Genomic DNA, 17,904 nt, shown 5'->3' with positions numbered 1-17,904 from the left:
ACAGGACATCGGAGCCTAGCAAACACGTCCATGCACCACGCCTGGTAAGACGATTTCACCGGAACCATCCGACCAAACCAGGGCCAGACGGAGGAAATACCTTGAGAGGGGCCTTAGGAGGGAGTGCTGTCACAATCCATGTCCCTGACCCCCTCTGGTATAATAGCCCCCTGGTAGCAGTGGGGCTAAAGCCCTTCACACTGGCCCCAAGGGCCTTAAAACTCCATCAGAAACATACATGGAGTCAGTCCGGGCACCTTTGGTGCTAGGCTCATTATCATGAATAAAGCAATACCAGTTTTGGACCTTAATCCAACATGGAGGCCTATTACACAGCTCAGTTCTTTAGAACCAAGCCATGCGCTGAAGTGTTTTGGGTGTGGCTGGGCCTGAAACTACTTGGCCCGGGACTACTTTACCTGGGCTATTTAAACCACACCCAAACAGCAGAGCACGCTTGGCGTTATTCTGCACTCCTGCAGCGTAACACTCACTGTGTCCAGCTCCTGCTCATCTGCTTCTTCGGCGGCCTGATCCTGAAGTCGTAGATCTGGATTCCATTATTAACCTGGAAGAACAAGAACAGCATTAGCGAGCAAGAACACTTACCTGTGAAGTAACCGGTCTTGAAACCATCCTGCGCTTTACTTACCTCGCCCATCTCCGGAGTTCGCGCAACCTGCAAAGGTAAAGAAACAAGGACAGCATTAATAACAATTTTTACCTGGGCAAGCAGCGAGTCCTGGCAGCACCCTGCGCTTCTTTTACCTCGCCCATCTCTGGGTTTCACCGCAACCTGCAAGGGAGAAGGAACAAGGTCAGCATTAACAAAACACTTACCTGGGCAAGCAGCGCTTCGATCGCTCATCACTCCGGAACATCACCGCAACCTGTACAAAGAAGGGAAGAGAACACAGGTTAGCAATTAACACCAATAAACAGCACTGCGCATCAATAACTCACCGTGGTCTTCGCCATTTCGTGGCAACTCTGAGATCGCAACCATCTCTGTGAAAACAAAGAGACATTGTAGTGGAGCAAGACGCCAAGAAGGTGAGAAAACGGAGGGAAAGAAAGAGACAGAATAAAGACGGAAAAGACATTATAACTCACCTGGAAGACAGCAAGCAGAGTCAGAGTCGCAGCCGGTCTGGACCTGACATAAGGGCACACGGACCAGTGAAGCAACTAGGTCCACAGAACGCTTGCACCAACCACGTGCCCCTGCACAGAGACTCAGAACGGAGAGAGTTCAACTCACAAAAACCTAAGGTGAGCAATAACCCCAAGGGAGGGGATTTAGACCAGAGGGTGGTGGGAGTCCACCCATCACAGAACCAGTATCTTAACCCTCCATTCTTCTATTATAGGCGCTACCCAACGTCTGGCACATAGCCAAGCAGAGAGGGCTCCGGGGTAGCGCTTAGACCTCCACCCAGTATCTTGTGTTGCCCCGTGGATACCAGGTGAGCGTAACAATTACCTGGAGTGTAGATGAGCATGTCAAATCAGCCGGCACCCTGAGGGAGGTGATGAAGATCTGGACTCCAAAGAAGCATTTTGTCAAGAGAAAATATCAAGATGTGGAAATCATTGAATAGGTTATCGATGACTCGACCAGAGTGGGGAGTGTAGAGGGGCAGTTACATGCCTCTGCAGGAAATCCCACCCCCCTACTTCCTATGTGTTATAAGCCTGGGATTGCGCCATACTTAACACCAGCAGTTGTGAGCATACCACGGCGAGTATTCCAAAGTAGGTACCCACTGGGACTGCTCTGTGGAATCTATCCCAGAAGAGATGATAATCTGAGGGAGGAACTCCCTGAAGGAATATGAAAAAGAGCAAAAAGAGGAGCTGTTGAACTCACGAAAGACGAGCGCGATTCCCTGAGAATACTGGCTGAATGGAATGCATGGACCTTACAGACACTGATGACGTAGTTAAGAATTGAGTAAACTTTCAAATGCGAAAAGAAGATTGCATGTGTGCGAAACACTGTAGAAAATGCAAGCTGTTCAATAACTGTACAGATGTAACACAAGTAGATTAAGTAATCTTAGAAGCTGGCTATATATAGTGAATAGACTGCGGGCGAAGCCGCCATTGTATAGAAACTGGATATCAGTGTCATGAATTTAGTAAGCCGGGACCCATGGAAAGAAAAGGAGAGAACTCTTTTGCAGCAAGAATAAGCTGAGATGGTGGAAAACGAATGGTGAGACTATTTGGCCTAGTCTCAAAGCTAAAGCAGCCAAGGTAAACGTGCAAATCTCGATCATCCCTTGTTAAGGTACAAAGAAAGAACACCAAGCGTGCCAAGTTTTATTCATTTAAAACATTTAAATGTTGCAAAATGGACCAAATCTTGGTCTCCTGTCATGTGAACGAAGGATGGAAATAGAGTTGAGCGTAAAGTTCTAGAACAGCGATAGTGAATGCCCAAACTCCCATATGTTCCCAGAGACAAGAATACTTTGCAAGGCCAAGTTCAAAGATACTCTTCATGGCAGAAGGCATAGGTGATGGGAGATGTTGGGATAATTGGGTGGGGAGGTAAAGTCAAGTCCACCTCCTGGCACCTTGGTCTGAGCTTACGTGCTCTAAGTGAACTGAATGATCCAGACATGGCTCGAGCGTTGCAATCAATTATAGTGGGCCGTGTAGTTTGAGAGCCAATTATATACTGTGTACTGACCGTGTTAAAGATGCCATGTTTTAGACGTAGGCATAAATTGTCCACCTGACAGTAGATAGCCAATCTCAATCCCAGCCCTTATAGAAAGTATACTTAGATGTTCCCCTTGAATGTGTCACAATCCCTCGTAGGTTTTTCTTATTTGCCATGTAGTATGACATCATATCTGACATATTTTCTGCATATAAGGATGTTTTAATGAGAAATGCACTGAGCGCTCGAGCGAACGTCCGTTGATGTCCGTTGTAACTCCCTGTTTAGATAATTGTTAATAAAACAGCACCTTTGCCATCTTCCTGAGTTGGTTCGATTATTTGGCATCAAAGTTATTCTGCATCCCCATCCATTGCATGCACAGTACTAAAAGGGCTAAATGCTCAAGATGGTCTTAAGAACACACCAAACTTCGAAGAAAGCTCAATGGTTTTTCTTGTAGTGATTAAGAAGGGACTCATTGTGGCCAGTCCTTCACTCCCTCATCTCTCTTGTGCGGTTTCCTCCCTAGCCCAAGCGTCCCTTGACCCCCGGAAGGTCACTATAGATCAGTAACCCCTACTGTCAAATAACTGGCTGACTGGTGAGGATGGCCTAAAGGCCAACATCCTTTCTCTTTCTCCCCCTGAGAACAATCTAGGTTGAATCCCAACTTGGGTCTGACAATCCAAAAAGGTTAAGAAGGTGTGCCTTCATCACCCATGTCTCACTTGGTCTTACTTGCAATGTTACTGCACGCTCTGCTATTCTATCCATCCACGCTCTTACTTCTCCTCTTCTCATTTCTCTTCCTCCCACTCGTGTGTCTCCCTTTTCTGCTGTAACTCCTCTGTCCCTCTGATGTTCTATTACTTATTTCCCCTCTCCTCTGCTCCCTACTGCTATTCTTCTTTCACCACTACTTTGCTTTCCTCTCCACACTACTACTCTCCCATCTCCACACTACTATCCCCCCTCTCCTGGGTACTACTATACACTCCACCCACACCTTCTTCCACAGCCTCATACTTTTACTCTTGGTCAACTTCCTAATCAATCTCATTAACCCCCTGCTCTCCCACTTAAATCTCACTCACCTTCCATGCACTCTCCCACACAAGCACCTCTTTCTCCCACCAACCAATACCTCATCTTTCACATTTGTTACGCAATCCTCTTCCATGTTCCTTTATGCAGTTGTTACTCCGCTTGGCCTTTTAGTCCACCTTCTCCTCCTTTGGTCTCTACACCCAGGCTATCCCCTTTCCCCAAAGGGGAGTCTTCCCAAACCCCTAGGCAGGGTGTTGTGGAGCGGATCACCTCCCCAACCTTAGTGGTGGGGGCTCTACTTTGGGGAGAGGGGGCGAACACCCTGGATTTGTCACATTCGTCTGTCAAAGTTGATCTGAGCATCTAGATTTCCGGTTTGCAGTGAGTGCTGCTCTGCGGTCCTGTTAAAGGTATGATCAGTTCCCTAGTACAAGTTCAGGTTAAGTAAAGCCTCTATATTTCCTGTTTGCTATAAGGATCTTTCGTGGCTGTCCTGTAGTTCCTCACCGGCTCCCTCCCTTTTGGGTTGCTCTTTCTCTCTACCACCAGTCTTCTAGGTGGTTATGTCCTACAGGATGAACAGGCACAGACTGTCCACTTTTGTTCATGACTGGTATGGGGAAAGAAAAGGTAGTACTTGATTCACATAGCCAAACACAGGTAGAAGTGACAGAGACAGCTGCCATCCCAACTTGCACATCCCGCCTCTAGGGCAGAACTGTCTCCGGTAGGCCTCCTGCCCCAGGTTGAGAACGGTCCTCATCCTCTCTTGACAGGGTCAAGTCCCTGACCCTGTCACATGGCACATAGGCTGACCCTGCCCTCTCCTGAATTTTGTATGCCCACTTCTTCGTGATAGGCACATTAAATATAAGGCTTAAGGAGTGGTGAGAAAAAGGGAACCTTAGACCATTATAGAACTCATTTACAGGGGCATAATCAGGACACACATGCCACACATGCGTAGTCATAGTAATCCGACACATCATTAACACAGCATTATTAATACAATATATAGCACCTGAAGGAACGACAAGGGCATAATAGTTAATCAACTATGTCCAGAGGGACATAAACAACTACGGGACAATTAGTCTTACAGTACCATACCCATAATGTCTCATTATACTAATGGAAAAGAGTTACAATTCTAACTAGCAATCATACAAAGTAACTTAGAGCATTTTCATAGTTTTAGAAATGTGAAATAGATCAGTGATGCAAGCTACAATTCCTGTTCTTTGATGTAAAACTTCAAGGACCCAAGGAGGATAGTGGGATGCCAATGTACAGGATAAGAACTTTAAAAAGTCCTTTTTATTGAGTTTTTAGTTGGTTAAAGGTCCCTATAGGATTAAGCGTAACAAATCCAATAGACAGAGCCACAGTGATGGGGAAATGTCACCAAGTTTCTATTCTACCCCACAGGTGTAGAAAAGACTGCAACCAACCCTGTTGGACACTAGAGGAGACCTCTGTGTTCCATTTCCAGGATCAAGACTTGGAAGCCCCAGGATGAAATTAAGCAAATCAGATTTCTGCCTGATGTAATCCAATAGCAACTGTGTTAGTGGTGACTTGCAGAAACCCATGATCATGGACTCGTCACACCCATGAGGGCAACTCCGAAGAATAAGCCACCATTCCAGGACACAGGGGTAAGAACTCACTGTGCCAGTTTGAATGAACCTGGCTCAGGTACGGCGCAACAACCTGATAAGTACCAATCATGTTTTGCGGGGTGGGTTAGAGTATCTGTTCGCCCGGGGACTTGAAACCCGAACCAATGACGACCCAGGCCACTCAAAAGAAGAAGAAATCTGCCTTCCAGGAGGATGACCCACCAGCCAGGAGTGAAAGCAATGGTGGAGAGGCATCTGAAATACTGACACCCTACCAAGTGGATCTGGACTGGTTGCAGGGCAACATGGAGCAGCCAGCCTGCAGAAAACGTTTCCACTGGGAGCAACAGTGGGGGTAACCCAAGACAGCCCAAAGACACCAGGTCGGGCGGTGGCGTCCCAAAACCTTATGAATGAGAGCAGTTTCCTACCTCAAGGAGCTATGAAAAGGAGGGCAAGTCTAGAAGACGAAGGAAACGCATCACAAACAGTCCTAGTATGGGGACATTCATTCAAAAGCACCAGGAAAGGATAATGGACAGTGAAGGAAGGATGTCTAGCAGCCTAAAGAAGAAACCCGAGCTAAAGCATAGAACACAGGGCCCAGCTGGTATGGCAAAACCTGGTCCTAATAACGCCTGTGCATGGCTTTGTAGCTAAATTCTCCAACAGTACTGGTAAGTAACCCATCAAAAAAATGTCTGCAGACTTGAAGAATGCCAGGGTCTCAACTAGATATACCCATTCATTCAAAGGCTGGACTAAGCCATCCCTCCGATCACAAAAAAGGCATTATACTCAGCTCCACTGATACAGTATGTATTTTGGCCTGTAAAACTTAATCAAAATACGTTATGTTGTGTTAAAGGTTCTTCTACCGTGCACTGTCACCACCTAAATGGTCTCTTGGCGCTCTGGTGGATCTGTAAGACAAGAGGGTAAGAGGGGGGTGTAAGTTTGTATGACTGAGTGGGAGAAAGAGAAAGAGAAAGGGAGATGTGATGTGCTGTTGGTAGAGTGAGTTTGGTTTACACACTTCGCTGTGCGTAGTTCTGTTTTTTGGTTGGTAGCATCATGTGCTGTTGCGCAAGGCTATGTGCGGTTTGGTTTGTTGTTGCAGTGTGGTGAAGTTTGTGCGGTTTGTTGTGCTGTAGAGATTTGGTTGTGTATAGTTCAGAGTTTGAGAAGTGTAAGCAGAAGGGTGAGTTGTTTAGTAGGGTTGGTTAGTGGCGGTACCCTATCCTGCCTTCACTGTTTTGATTGACTGTGGCCTGTGTCTCTTAACCTGCTGTATATTCTGGGGTGCTACACTTACCACTTTTATGTTGTGAGCAGATAAGTGGGTCCTTAATGGGCTATTCCGTGGCAGTACCTTTCGACTCCCAGCGTTCAGACCACATGCTGCCCATTTCCCTTCCCTCTTAGCTCACCCTGGTCCGCAGCAACCCCCATGGGTTCCTCAAGCGGGACACCTCTCTCTCTCCAGTTCGGGACATCTCTCATTCCCCTTTTTTATCTAGGATCCTCTATCTGAGGTTCAGTTAAGTCGAGCCCATTTCTCTAACCTGTTTCCGGTTTGACCCTCTATGGGGATGGGTACTCCTGGGCCTCCTTCCCATTTAGACGCCTCTCTATTTCTCTGCACTTCACTCCGGTCCGGCCTACTCCCCAGTCTTTTTCAGTTGTGTGTTCATTTGATGGTGCGTAGGTGTTGTTGTTTAGTGGTTTTCTGAATTTTAGATGGTCCTTCATGGTTCGTATTTCTCCGGGTAGGGAGTAGCAATGTTGTACGGCTAGTCAAGAGAATGCTGATCCACCAAGTTTTTTACTCGTGTATGTTTATGTACTAGTCTGATGTCGTCGCTGGATCTGAGTGTTCTAATCAGCTGGTAGATTTTGATTTTCTTTTGTATGTATTCCGCTCCTAGACCGTGGATTGCTCTGTGTGTTGAAGGCGATTTGTTTTTTGACTGGTAGACAATGTAGTCTTTTTAGCGCTGGAGTGATGTAGTCCTTTCGTGAGAGTGTGAGAAGAAGTCTGGCTGAGTTCTGTATACATTGCAGTTTCTTCAGTAAATAATCTGCATTACAAGGTATAAGCTGTTGGCGTGGTCCATACTGGACATGAGGGAGATGATGGCCAATGTTTTGTGCGTGAAGGAGAGGAGTGGTAGAATCTTTTTGATCGTGATTATGGCGTTTACTCGTGGTGCTAGGGTTAGCTTGTTGTCCATTATGTAAGGAAGGCATGGTATCAAACAGTGATGACCGACACAAGTGATCACAGTTCAAGGGTATTTATTGAACTTCAATGGGTTGGTTGAACTCCTATCTAAACCTAAATCTTAGCAAGCTAGGACTATCAAATAAAAATAATGCAGTCCTAGTCAAATCTGTCAAAATAACAGGGCCTATACTAATAAACCTATTGCCAATCCTTACTTCTAAATGCAAATTGGGGTGAGATAATGGTGTATGCAAAAAGAAAAGTTTTCAAGAAATAATATGTCGGATAGTTGAGCAGTTGGCGTCCCTTCCCCACGGGGCAATGCGGCACATTACCACAAGGATATACTTCAAAGCAAAGGTAGCAAAGCCTTTGCCAAAGCTTCTTTTCCAATACTAGTCTCTTACTGCAGAGAGCCTGTCGCAACAAATAAGCACCAAAGTTCCTTTCTTATCAGGGCTTTCACATGTACAAGTTCTTGTTTTCAATATTCATCATGGGTCTCTGTCCTTCAGGCACGGATCCCTTTTTACCACAATGTTCACAACTGGTCTCCATCATTCGGGCTTGGATCCTCTTAGCACAATGCTCACATTTGGTCTCCCTCGTTTGGGCTCGGACCATGCAATCTCACTCTCTACGTTTTCCTCTTGATATAAAAAAATCGAAGACCTTCGAATGTGTGATGGGTTTTGCTTAACCGTTGCAGGACCGCTTCAATTCACTTCAAAGAATGTTCTTTCTTTCGTTTCTTCCACCTCTTGGCTGGATACCTTTACAGGGACCTTCGATTGTGCAACCACACGGCGCTGGACTGTCACTGGTATTCTATATTTCCTTCTCAAAGTTCAAACATTCATCAGCAATTTAGCTTTAGTCGCGTCTCATCACACGCTTGTAACATGTTTGTTCCTGCGCTCGTTATACAGTGTTACCGCTTGCAACCTTGACTTCAACACAGACTAGTATTGCATCAGCCTCCTCAACTCACCAGCTGTGTTGATCTCTCTGGTGCTACTTTGTTCTTGGAGCCAAGGACGATACCATGGCGGCTGCTGCTCATCCCCGACTTGGTTAGCTACGCCGGATGGCCTCTGGTATCTCCAACACACAATGCAGTATTCTTTAGCCTGGTTTGCTGGCCTTACATTTTCTGATCTACAATGTTTTTTAAAGTAACGGTTTCCTGTCAGAAAGGTCAAGAGTATTTCCCTCCTTGCAAACACTTCCTAGTCTGCAGTATATTTCTCCTCGTTCAGCTGCCTTCTCGAAACTGCTACTCCTTTGTGTGCTTCGCCTTTCTCAGAGTGTGCTCTTGTGCTCAGCCTTTTATATGTGTGGGGAAGTTTAATGGAAGTCAGGTGTGAGTGATTCTCAGTAATTGCCTGACTTCGCCTGACCTTTGTAGCGGGACATGTTAGGTACACTGCTCCGGTGCAAGTCTGTTTTCTCCCAGAGCGGGCTGTCCGTGTGGAAGTGTTTTAAGGGAAAGAGGGCGGGGATAAGGTTCCCACATATCCTACCTGGTAGGATGGGGTAAAGGTGCCATCCGGTGTCCCACCTTCCGAAGATCCCTCACCCAGGTGATCCTCCCACACTGGTCCACCCCCTAGGGTCTGGATCCAAAGGTGATGGCCATGCTCTGGCCACCTGAGAGAGAGATCCTTGGGGACAAGCGGGTGAAACACCTTCTGGTTTCTCAAAATTAGGATTCCCACGGGTTTACAGCTTTGGATGGTGTGGGAACAGTTCCCAGATCAGTGTGCTAGGCGATGTACTGGTTACCTCCTTGGTTGTTGGATGTAATCATGATTTCTGTCTTGCCCGGATGGATTTTGAGCTCCTAAGTGTTCATCCATTGGTAGAGTTCGTTGAGACAGTCTACTAGCAATGTGTTCTCTTGTTCTTTGCAGATTTTGCAGATGATTTGGGTGTCATCTGCGTAGTTGTAGCAGGTGAATCTGTGTCTTTTGATGAGGTTGATTAGTGGCGTCATATAGAGTGGGGATAGTGAAGATCCTTGTGGTACTCCACAGGTGCTGTCCCGCGGTACGGATTTGAATTGTTTTAGCCATACTGTTTCGGTTCTTTCAGACAAGAAAGATTTAATTCAGAGCAGCACTCTTACAGTGATACCTATTTCGTGCAGTCTCTTGATGAGGATGTTGTGGCTGACTGTTAAATGCTGTGTAGAGATCGAGTAGTATAACTGCTGAGTTAGTGCAGGAGTCTGCATTGCTCTTTAGGTCTTCCCATATAGAGAGTAGCGCTGTTGCCGTCCTTCTCATTGATCTGAAGCCGACTTGCACCTAGTCCAGTAGTTACTGATTTTCCACATGTTCCAGTGTTTGTTCGTAGACATAGGTCTCTAGTAGTTTTGCTGTATAGGGAATGTTATGACAAATATACCAAGCAAAGATGGAGTATTCAAACCTAGAGATCATATTGCAGCATCTGTTGGGGGGAGCTAATAAGGCTGACATTCAACAGTTGCAGAAGATCCAAAATGCAGCTGTCAGAATCATCTTCCAGATGAAAAGCTTGGAACCCACCAGTGCGGCCAGAAGAAAACTTCACTGGCTTCCAGTGGCAGCTCGTATCCAATTTAAAATACTCACCATGTGCCATAAGTGTATTTTTGGAAACGCTCCTGCATATTTGAAGGAGAAGATTAATGTCTATCAACCAACAAGAAGCTTACGTTCTTCGGCTGGTTCTTTGTTGGTCTTTCCCCGGATAAAAAGGTCTCGTGGCCTAGGTGGGGCCTTTTGTATCCGTGGCGTGCAAGCTTGGAATTCTCTCCCGACACAGATGCGCAATATAGAGAACCACCTTGTTTTCCGTAAACAGTTGAAGACAATCCTGTTTAAATAGAATAGCTCAGTTTTCTTCTACTTCTATCCTTCGGTGCCTGGATGCCTGCGGGCTTTGGCGCCTTATAAGCCTAATTAACATAACATCCAGGCCCATCGCAGGCACAAGGTTCTCACGAGGCTGTGAACACATAAGCACAACCTCTACTTGTCCCCCAACTCAAATACTATTCCAAGAAATCAATTGACAAACAAAGGAATGAGGACTTGTATTGTATGTTGTACTCATCTAACCACATTGCCTGTAATCCTTGGACTAGCCATATTCAAATCAAAAATCGTAGGTGCAAACCTGGAGACCGAATTGGAGTGTGGGTAGAATTCTTACTGCTATCAAAGCAATTTTCAGTATTGCCATTGCAGGCTCATCCCAGGCACTAGATAATCTGGATGCTGTAAAAACAAAGACCAACAAGCTGTGCCCCAACTTGCCCCCCCTAACTAACCCCCCCAACTCAAGTACTCTCGCAAGGAATCAACAACCAAAGACGTCCTTCTAGGATAACCAGCCAACTATTACATATCTGAACACATAGCATTGCATCTCTCTTGCAGAAAATGTTTACAAACCCTTTAGTACATCTGTACAGCAAGTTGCCCAAACAAAAATATGGGTCTCAAAGATCGAGAGTGTAACGCAACATGGGTACAAATCTTACTGTTAAGCAAAGCCATTTTCAGAATTGAGGTCTAGGGCCCATCGCTCAGAACTAAAGAATAATTCCTTTAAAGGTTCCTGTTGGTAGATATAGAAAGCATGCACAGTACCACATAAACAATACAAAAGAGAGAAAATTCACCAATTAATTTACGATTAGTCGCTCTACTAAGGCACTTGAAGACAATTTGGAAACATTTTCACCAAAATCATCAACACAACCAAGAGAACATTGCATCTTTTCAAAACACTATTGCATTTTTATATAGCCGGTATAGTTTCTGCAAGTGCATGCTAAGATTCAAATAAAATAATAAACGCCCATTGAAGTATTGACTAATACAATTAAGAAAAACAAACAGGCTCATGACATGCACCCCAATATTGCACAATAGTGTGACAGTTTTGTGCATTTCCAGTAGGGATACAAGCAGCAAGCTTACATTACCAGTTATGACCGCTGTCCTCCCATCCAAAAGCTATGACCATGCCTTGCGGACAGAATCTCGGTCCGTCTGACACAAAGAGCACTGCAAGCACATCTTTTCTGATCTATTCACAGTATTCTTAGCTCAGCTGTCATACCCGTTTCTGTAGAGTGGCAGTTCTCATTCAACATATACAATTCATTTACCTACTTTCGGCAAACTTGTAGCACTAGACATTTATTTGATTTTGTGATATCTGTACTTGAAATGTATTCTACAATTTGTTTTCATACAGTGGCGCTTCATCAGGCCATTCCATCCATTTGTTTTTATTTACAACGGTTTTAATTTCTGAAAGGGATTCTGCTTCTTATTTAATTCACGTGATGGCCAGCACAAAACCAATTGATGATTGCAGTTTTCTATTCCTTTTCTATTGAAACAAAAAGGAGAAAGCACACCAAACACACATGCTCTACTTCTAGCTGCATCAGATCAGAAAAAGCACCCATTTGGCAAAACGCAGAGAAAACTATAGAGGTGTAAGGCATTTGCTGCACTTATCTGGTGTTACAGGTGCTTGCCGCCAGTTTAATGTCGCATTGGTGTGTAAAACGACGTAAAAAAGATTGCTGAGCTACCCTCCTTACAACTTAATTCCCACCTATGTCAAATCATCTGCTCCCAAAACTAAATTAACCAGCTTACTCCACAAAATCATTGCAGGTTGATGTCATCTTCCCAGACCTAAAATTAGGTGCTTAATAGCATCTTTGTCCTAGGTGGCAATGTAGTAAAAAGGGTTGCAGAGGCTGAGTGACTTTAGTAGAAGTAACAGTGACCACAAAAAGTCTGATCTTTTAAAACAAAATGTTTGCGTTCATAAACCCCTAAATATAAAATTCAGCCCTGGTCAAAGGATGTATGATGCTGCTTTTGGCACACCTCTGATTTACGCTAAATGATGTTAGGGACCTTATGTCTCCACATGCATGTTTTCTCTGGAAGACGTCATGAAGCTTCAATGTTTTGCAGTTTGCCAGAAACTCACATCGGCGGCAGCCAGAGAAAGGATGAATAAGATTTATATATTTGAAGCAGAGAGTAAGAAGTCTACAGTATAGGCTGCCAAAAAATTGAAAGACAGAGATTGGTTTCTAACAATTTAGGTTATGGCATGTGACCATAGGATGCTTCAGCTCCCTGCTTTAACTTGACTGATCTGGCATTGATTCACTTAGTGTGGACACTGTTGAAACACCCACGTGAAGCCATTAGTATTGTTAATCCAATTTTAACGTTGCTAATGACCTAATAGTGCAAAGTGATTTTTGAGTTTCCAGTGGGGGCTAGCATCAAGGTACCCTCTTAAATATATTTGTTCCATCCTAGTAAGGTGTTCTCTTGATTCTGGGAAAACTGAAGAGGCAGCAGGGCTAGAAAATAAGCATCTTGGAAGGCAGAACAGTACACAACGACCCAGTGTTGTATTTCTCCAACTGGGGTCATGGGTGTTTGGTGCCAAGCCAGCATTTAACCCCTATCTGCAAGCAGTTGTTTCTCGAATGACACAAACATGTTTACTGAAGCCCCGACATGCTATATCATCTCAGAAGTAATGCAGGGTGTTTGAGGTGAGGCGACTTTTTTCAGTTTTTTTAATACAATTGAGACTTCTGCATGAGAGCGCAATAAAGCTTATTCAATGGCTCTAAACAGCAGGTCCATTTCTGAAGTTAATTTACTGCCAAGGAAATGGGTATTTCAAGTAGCTAAAATGATTTGCTCTTTACCTCAGTGAAACCTGAACTCCACAATGTCAGCCAGTTATCCCTATTCTTAAACTGGTCTTTCTTCATGTACGTGCATGGCTCTTAAAACTAGCTCACCAAGAGCCAAGCTTTCCAGTTAAGTTTGCTTTTCATCCGAGAACTAAGCCTTCAACAATGAGCAAGGAAGACTTACTGCTGCTAATGGAAGCCTCCATTCAATGCTTTCTGAAGTCTTCGAAATCTTAGTGTTGACCGTAGGATAAAAGGTCTTCTTCCATTTTGCTTGTACCAGTGCAGACCTGGCCTTGCTTGTGTCCGGTTTGTAAAACCTATAGGTACAAGAAGAAATTGAGTTTCTCTTTCAGTAGTTAAAATGTCCTGAAAAGCTCAGCATGGATGTCCAGATCTGTTAACTAAGCCACCACTTGCTTAGGTATGAAAATGCTATAGGATGGGATGTTCAAACCTGTTAGCTAGGCCGCCACTCGTTTAGGTATGAAAAATTTTAGGATGGGATGTTCAAACCTGTTAGCTAGGCCGCCACTCGTTTAGATATGAAAATGCTTTAGGGTGCTCCCAGTGAATTTGTGATTCAGCCTTTTGATCGGTCTCCTTGAATGCATTTCATTAAAATGTTTTTTTTCAGTACTGAAATACCTATCTCCATGGTAAGAGGGGTCCTTGCGATTATTTCTATATTTTTTGTCAAAAGTGCTTTCATATTTTAGGCCATCAATCAGTTTTTCCAATAGGCAACACAAAGAGTGCAAATTGGACCTGGTTTGGGGTTTTAAAATGTTAAAATTACAGATACTCTGGCCGAACAAGCTGGTTTGTGGCCTACCATGTTCAATAAAAAGGAAAGTCTTTTACTAAGCAATCTCTAGCTGCAGAGCCCCAGATACAAATTCGAAGTTCGAGTATTCCGCCTTATTGTTTTAAATTTGGAGTAAAATTATGTTTTAGTGAGTAAAAAAGTAAGTCCCCTTTCAAAGGGGGAAATTAACAAGGGGGGTCCCCTTTCAAAGGGGGAAACTAACAAGGGGGGTCCTGGGAATCCCTCTGCTAGACATTAGCTCACTACCTTTCACAGAGAAGAAATATCCCAAACATATCAGTCTTTGTCCTGCCCTGGGCAGTCCAGCACCGAAATGCTAGGCAATTCTCCTCTGAACAAGAGTACCAACAGCATCCCCAGACACGTGTTTCGGTCTGGTTGGACCTCATCATTAGGGAGGAGCTGTGCCTCTCTAAGAATAGTGAGCAAGGGGTCCACATCTGGATTCCCCTAGTAACTTAGGGTGAGACCCAAAGTTACTGAAATATGCAAATTAACAAGGGGGGTCCTGGGAATCCTTCTGCCAGACATTAGTCCTGGTTACAAGGGGGGCATTTTATAAGCAAGTAAAAATATGTTTCAACTCTAAAACATAAATGTTTTTGTAATAAATATTTCTTTTGGCCTACTTAGCACATTAAAAGATACATTTTTACCTCTTGAGATCAGGCAACAATAATAGTAGTTTCTTCTTGTGGGTCTACATTTACGACTGGTCCAACCATATCCATGGAGCTTTGTGGGTAAAATCAGGGGAAAATGCTCCCATGAGTCTTGTTCCTGTTCTTTGTCTTTAGTATTTTTTCTTTCTTTTTTTTTTTTTTTTTTTTTTTTTTTTAGTATTTGCCTATTTTTGGACCGTAAAAGTCCCCAATACACCCCTTATAGGTGGGGCTGTCTGGCTGGTTTTTCCTTTCTTTTCTCTACCTTCCTGTTTGTGTATTGAAGTGATATTTGATTCAGAAAGTAGAAGTCTAACTGTGATGTACCAAATGAGTTATGAAGTTCACCTACCTTAAGAACATGCATTGATGAATCACCAAAGTTTTGTCCAGCATGCGCAGGACCATTTTGCTTCTTTTTTTGCATATAGCTAGAATATGTCCATGCCTTTAGATGTTGTATGTAACAGTTTGAAAATGATAGTCCAAGTGTGGTTCTAATTATTTTGGAAACCGGGGGTGTGTACCTTCTTCTACATTAATGGTGATTAAATATTAATGTGGTCTACTGACATGTATTTATCCATTTATTTGGCTTGGAAGAAATCAACAGTGGTATTCAATAAACTGGGCAAATGTTGGGGTTCACTCTTAATAATTTCTGAAGATAAAACTAATGCTCTGGAATCTGTTTTGTTGAATAGAACGTGACAACACTCAATATTTAATAACTGAACATTCTTTTTCAGAGGCGATCTACAGCGCTTTCAACTTTCTGCGGGACATTTTAGCAAATGAGTTTATCTTTTTCCCGGGAAGTGCTTTAAAGGTAATGCTCTTTACATTGTGAAGGGATTGCACTAGATTTCACATGAATGCTAAGTTATTGGGTTATATACCATGCTTCACTTTTACTTGCATGATTGTTGGTGCTAAGTGGGCAGCAAAAAAGGGGGTGGGGGTGCTAGAGTTGATGGCACTGCACAATAGTTTTGCTTCTGTGTTGATGCATGCAGTGCAGAAGTACAAGGGTTCTGTGTATGGGCCTGTTTCTAGGTTTTTTTGTATCGTGATCATTTGTAGTATATGTTTCCAGAGGGAATCCTTAAGTGCTTGCAATGCGAGGATACAGTAATCAGGAGTTGATATAGAACTGGCCTATAGGGCAAGAGGCCCATGGCCAAACCAAAAACACAAAATGCCGGTGTGGGCCAGTTCTTTTAGTCAGTGTGCCACTTGTTTGGCCAATGTGGGCCAGTTTGATGAGTTACTTCACTATGCCGTTAGTAGTTTTAACCAATGTTGCTGAATAAATATTCTTTAAAATGCACAATTTGCATCGCATTTGATTTAAAAAAAAAAAAAAACCTTGGGTACTATTCAAACAGTGTCACAAAAGGAATGAATAGCCATTTGCAACTGTAGGCCACTTTTTCATTGGTGCACGAGACAATTTTATGGCCCAGTCTGACCCTGTATAGAAATTGGTTGGAGAAGAGATGGAGGTTTCTGATGTTTGATGTGCATTGGGCTAGGTGTTCAGTTGCCCTTTGGGTGGCTTAGTGGGTGTCATGTCTCTTGGTCTTGAGGGGGGACAGGCAGAAACCCTGTGGGAGCAAGATTGTTAGCGCCCCCTGTCACCCACACACTCTCAAGGGACAGTGGTCCAGGAGAATACATCCCTGGCAAAGTTCCAAGTGGGACTACCATAACCAGAAGGCCATGCATCGCACATGACTGCAATGGCCGTTTTCCAGACTGAGGTTATAAATAACTGTTTCATTCTCAAACTCTTCCTAGGCATCTGTTCGTCAGCATAGATTACCTACTTTCAGATTTCCATGCCTAAAAGAGTATCTTGTTGCGTTTTAGTATCAAAGATTTTCAGTGATACTAGAAGGGGTATTGCGCTCAAAGCTAATTCACATGTGTGCCCAGCAGTTAAGTCATCCGTGATTACAATCTTTCAGCACAGGAGAAGGCTTGTCTGCATTTTCAGGAATCATCCAAAAAGACAGAGGGCCTGATTCATGGAAGTGTTTTATAATGGCGCAATCCCATAGGAAAACGTTCCATGAATCAGGCCCACAGGTTAAAAGACTGTTACGCTCACCTGGCTCCCACAGGGGCGTCAGTCGGACCCGGACTGCTGCGGTCTCCACCAACGTGATGCGTAGTGCAGAGATGACAGACTGGACTGGCCCTCCTAAACTCGTCTGCTTGACCCGTAGAAGGATTCTCCTGCAAGTGGAGAGAGGAATTTAGCCACCCTTGGATTCTAGTGATCGCCCCACTAATCACCTCTGAAATCCCCTTCCAGTATTCTCACCTTATATTCTTGAAAGATGAGTTCTCCATCCTGCGTGGATTGCAGGGGTGGGTAGATACCAGTTGCCTCACTGGTTAGAAGGTGTTGGGGGAGTTCCGGACGAGAGTTGACTCTCAGGCTCTTGGCGAAGACCAGTAAGTATAGAGTTCATAGAGTTCAATATATCCGATGTTCACTCTTGTCCCATTCCTTTCTTATCTTGCAATGGAGTTCGAGAAAAGATGGTCTCGTGGCGGTAGATGGCATTCAGGTAAGAGTCTGTATTACCCGATGCTGTCCGGTAAATAGTGCATGTATTTAACGTGTTGTTTTCTCTCCGTTTTCGGATGCGGCATTTGAAGAAGTGGAGAGTTAAAGAATAATGCCTCCGGTGGTTAATCAGGTAAGCCTATGGTGGTAAGAGAGATTGTATTTGTTGACTCTCTCGGCTCACCTGGTTATTTCTTTTGTCCCCAGATGCCGGAGCCCGGCGAAGAAATGATGGAGGCAGCGCCAGATCGTAAAGTGCTGTGAGGACCTTGTGAGTATGGTGCGGCGCTGCAGCTGGCGATGCGACGAATGTAGAAAGAATGACCTTTCCAGGTGAGAAACTGGAATAAAGTTAGTTTTCTAACCTTGCCTTCTGCTTTCCTTCTTTCTCTAGGAGCTCCGCGTTCAGGACGGGCGTGGCAGAGGTCTGGATGCTGACTTGCAGGCACGGTGAGCGTTACGCTGCTGGATGCAGAATAACGCGAAGCGTGTGTTGCTGGTCGGGCGTGGTTTAAATAGCTTCAA

The 17,904-nt window shown here is 44.2% G+C and overlaps 1 protein-coding gene across 2 annotated transcripts in view; it reads left to right on the top strand.

Moving 5' to 3' along the window:
• Positions 1-17,904, top strand: part of GNPAT (glyceronephosphate O-acyltransferase) — a 796,967-nt gene that overhangs the window by 564,297 nt on the left and 214,766 nt on the right. For both annotated transcript variants that reach the window (XM_069606907.1, XM_069606908.1), the window contains exon 11: positions 15,551-15,630. In XM_069606907.1, coding sequence (XP_069463008.1) covers positions 15,551-15,630 — 80 coding nt within the window. The remainder of the gene's footprint in view (positions 1-15,550; positions 15,631-17,904) is intronic.

Source organism: Ambystoma mexicanum, chromosome 4p, assembly GCF_040938575.1.
Source record: "Ambystoma mexicanum isolate Mex_15411 chromosome 4p, UKY_AmexF1_1, whole genome shotgun sequence".
Classification (NCBI taxonomy): Eukaryota; Metazoa; Chordata; class Amphibia; order Caudata; family Ambystomatidae; genus Ambystoma; species Ambystoma mexicanum.
Note: the sequence above shows the minus strand (reverse complement) of the source record. Positions and strands in the feature narration are given on the sequence as shown.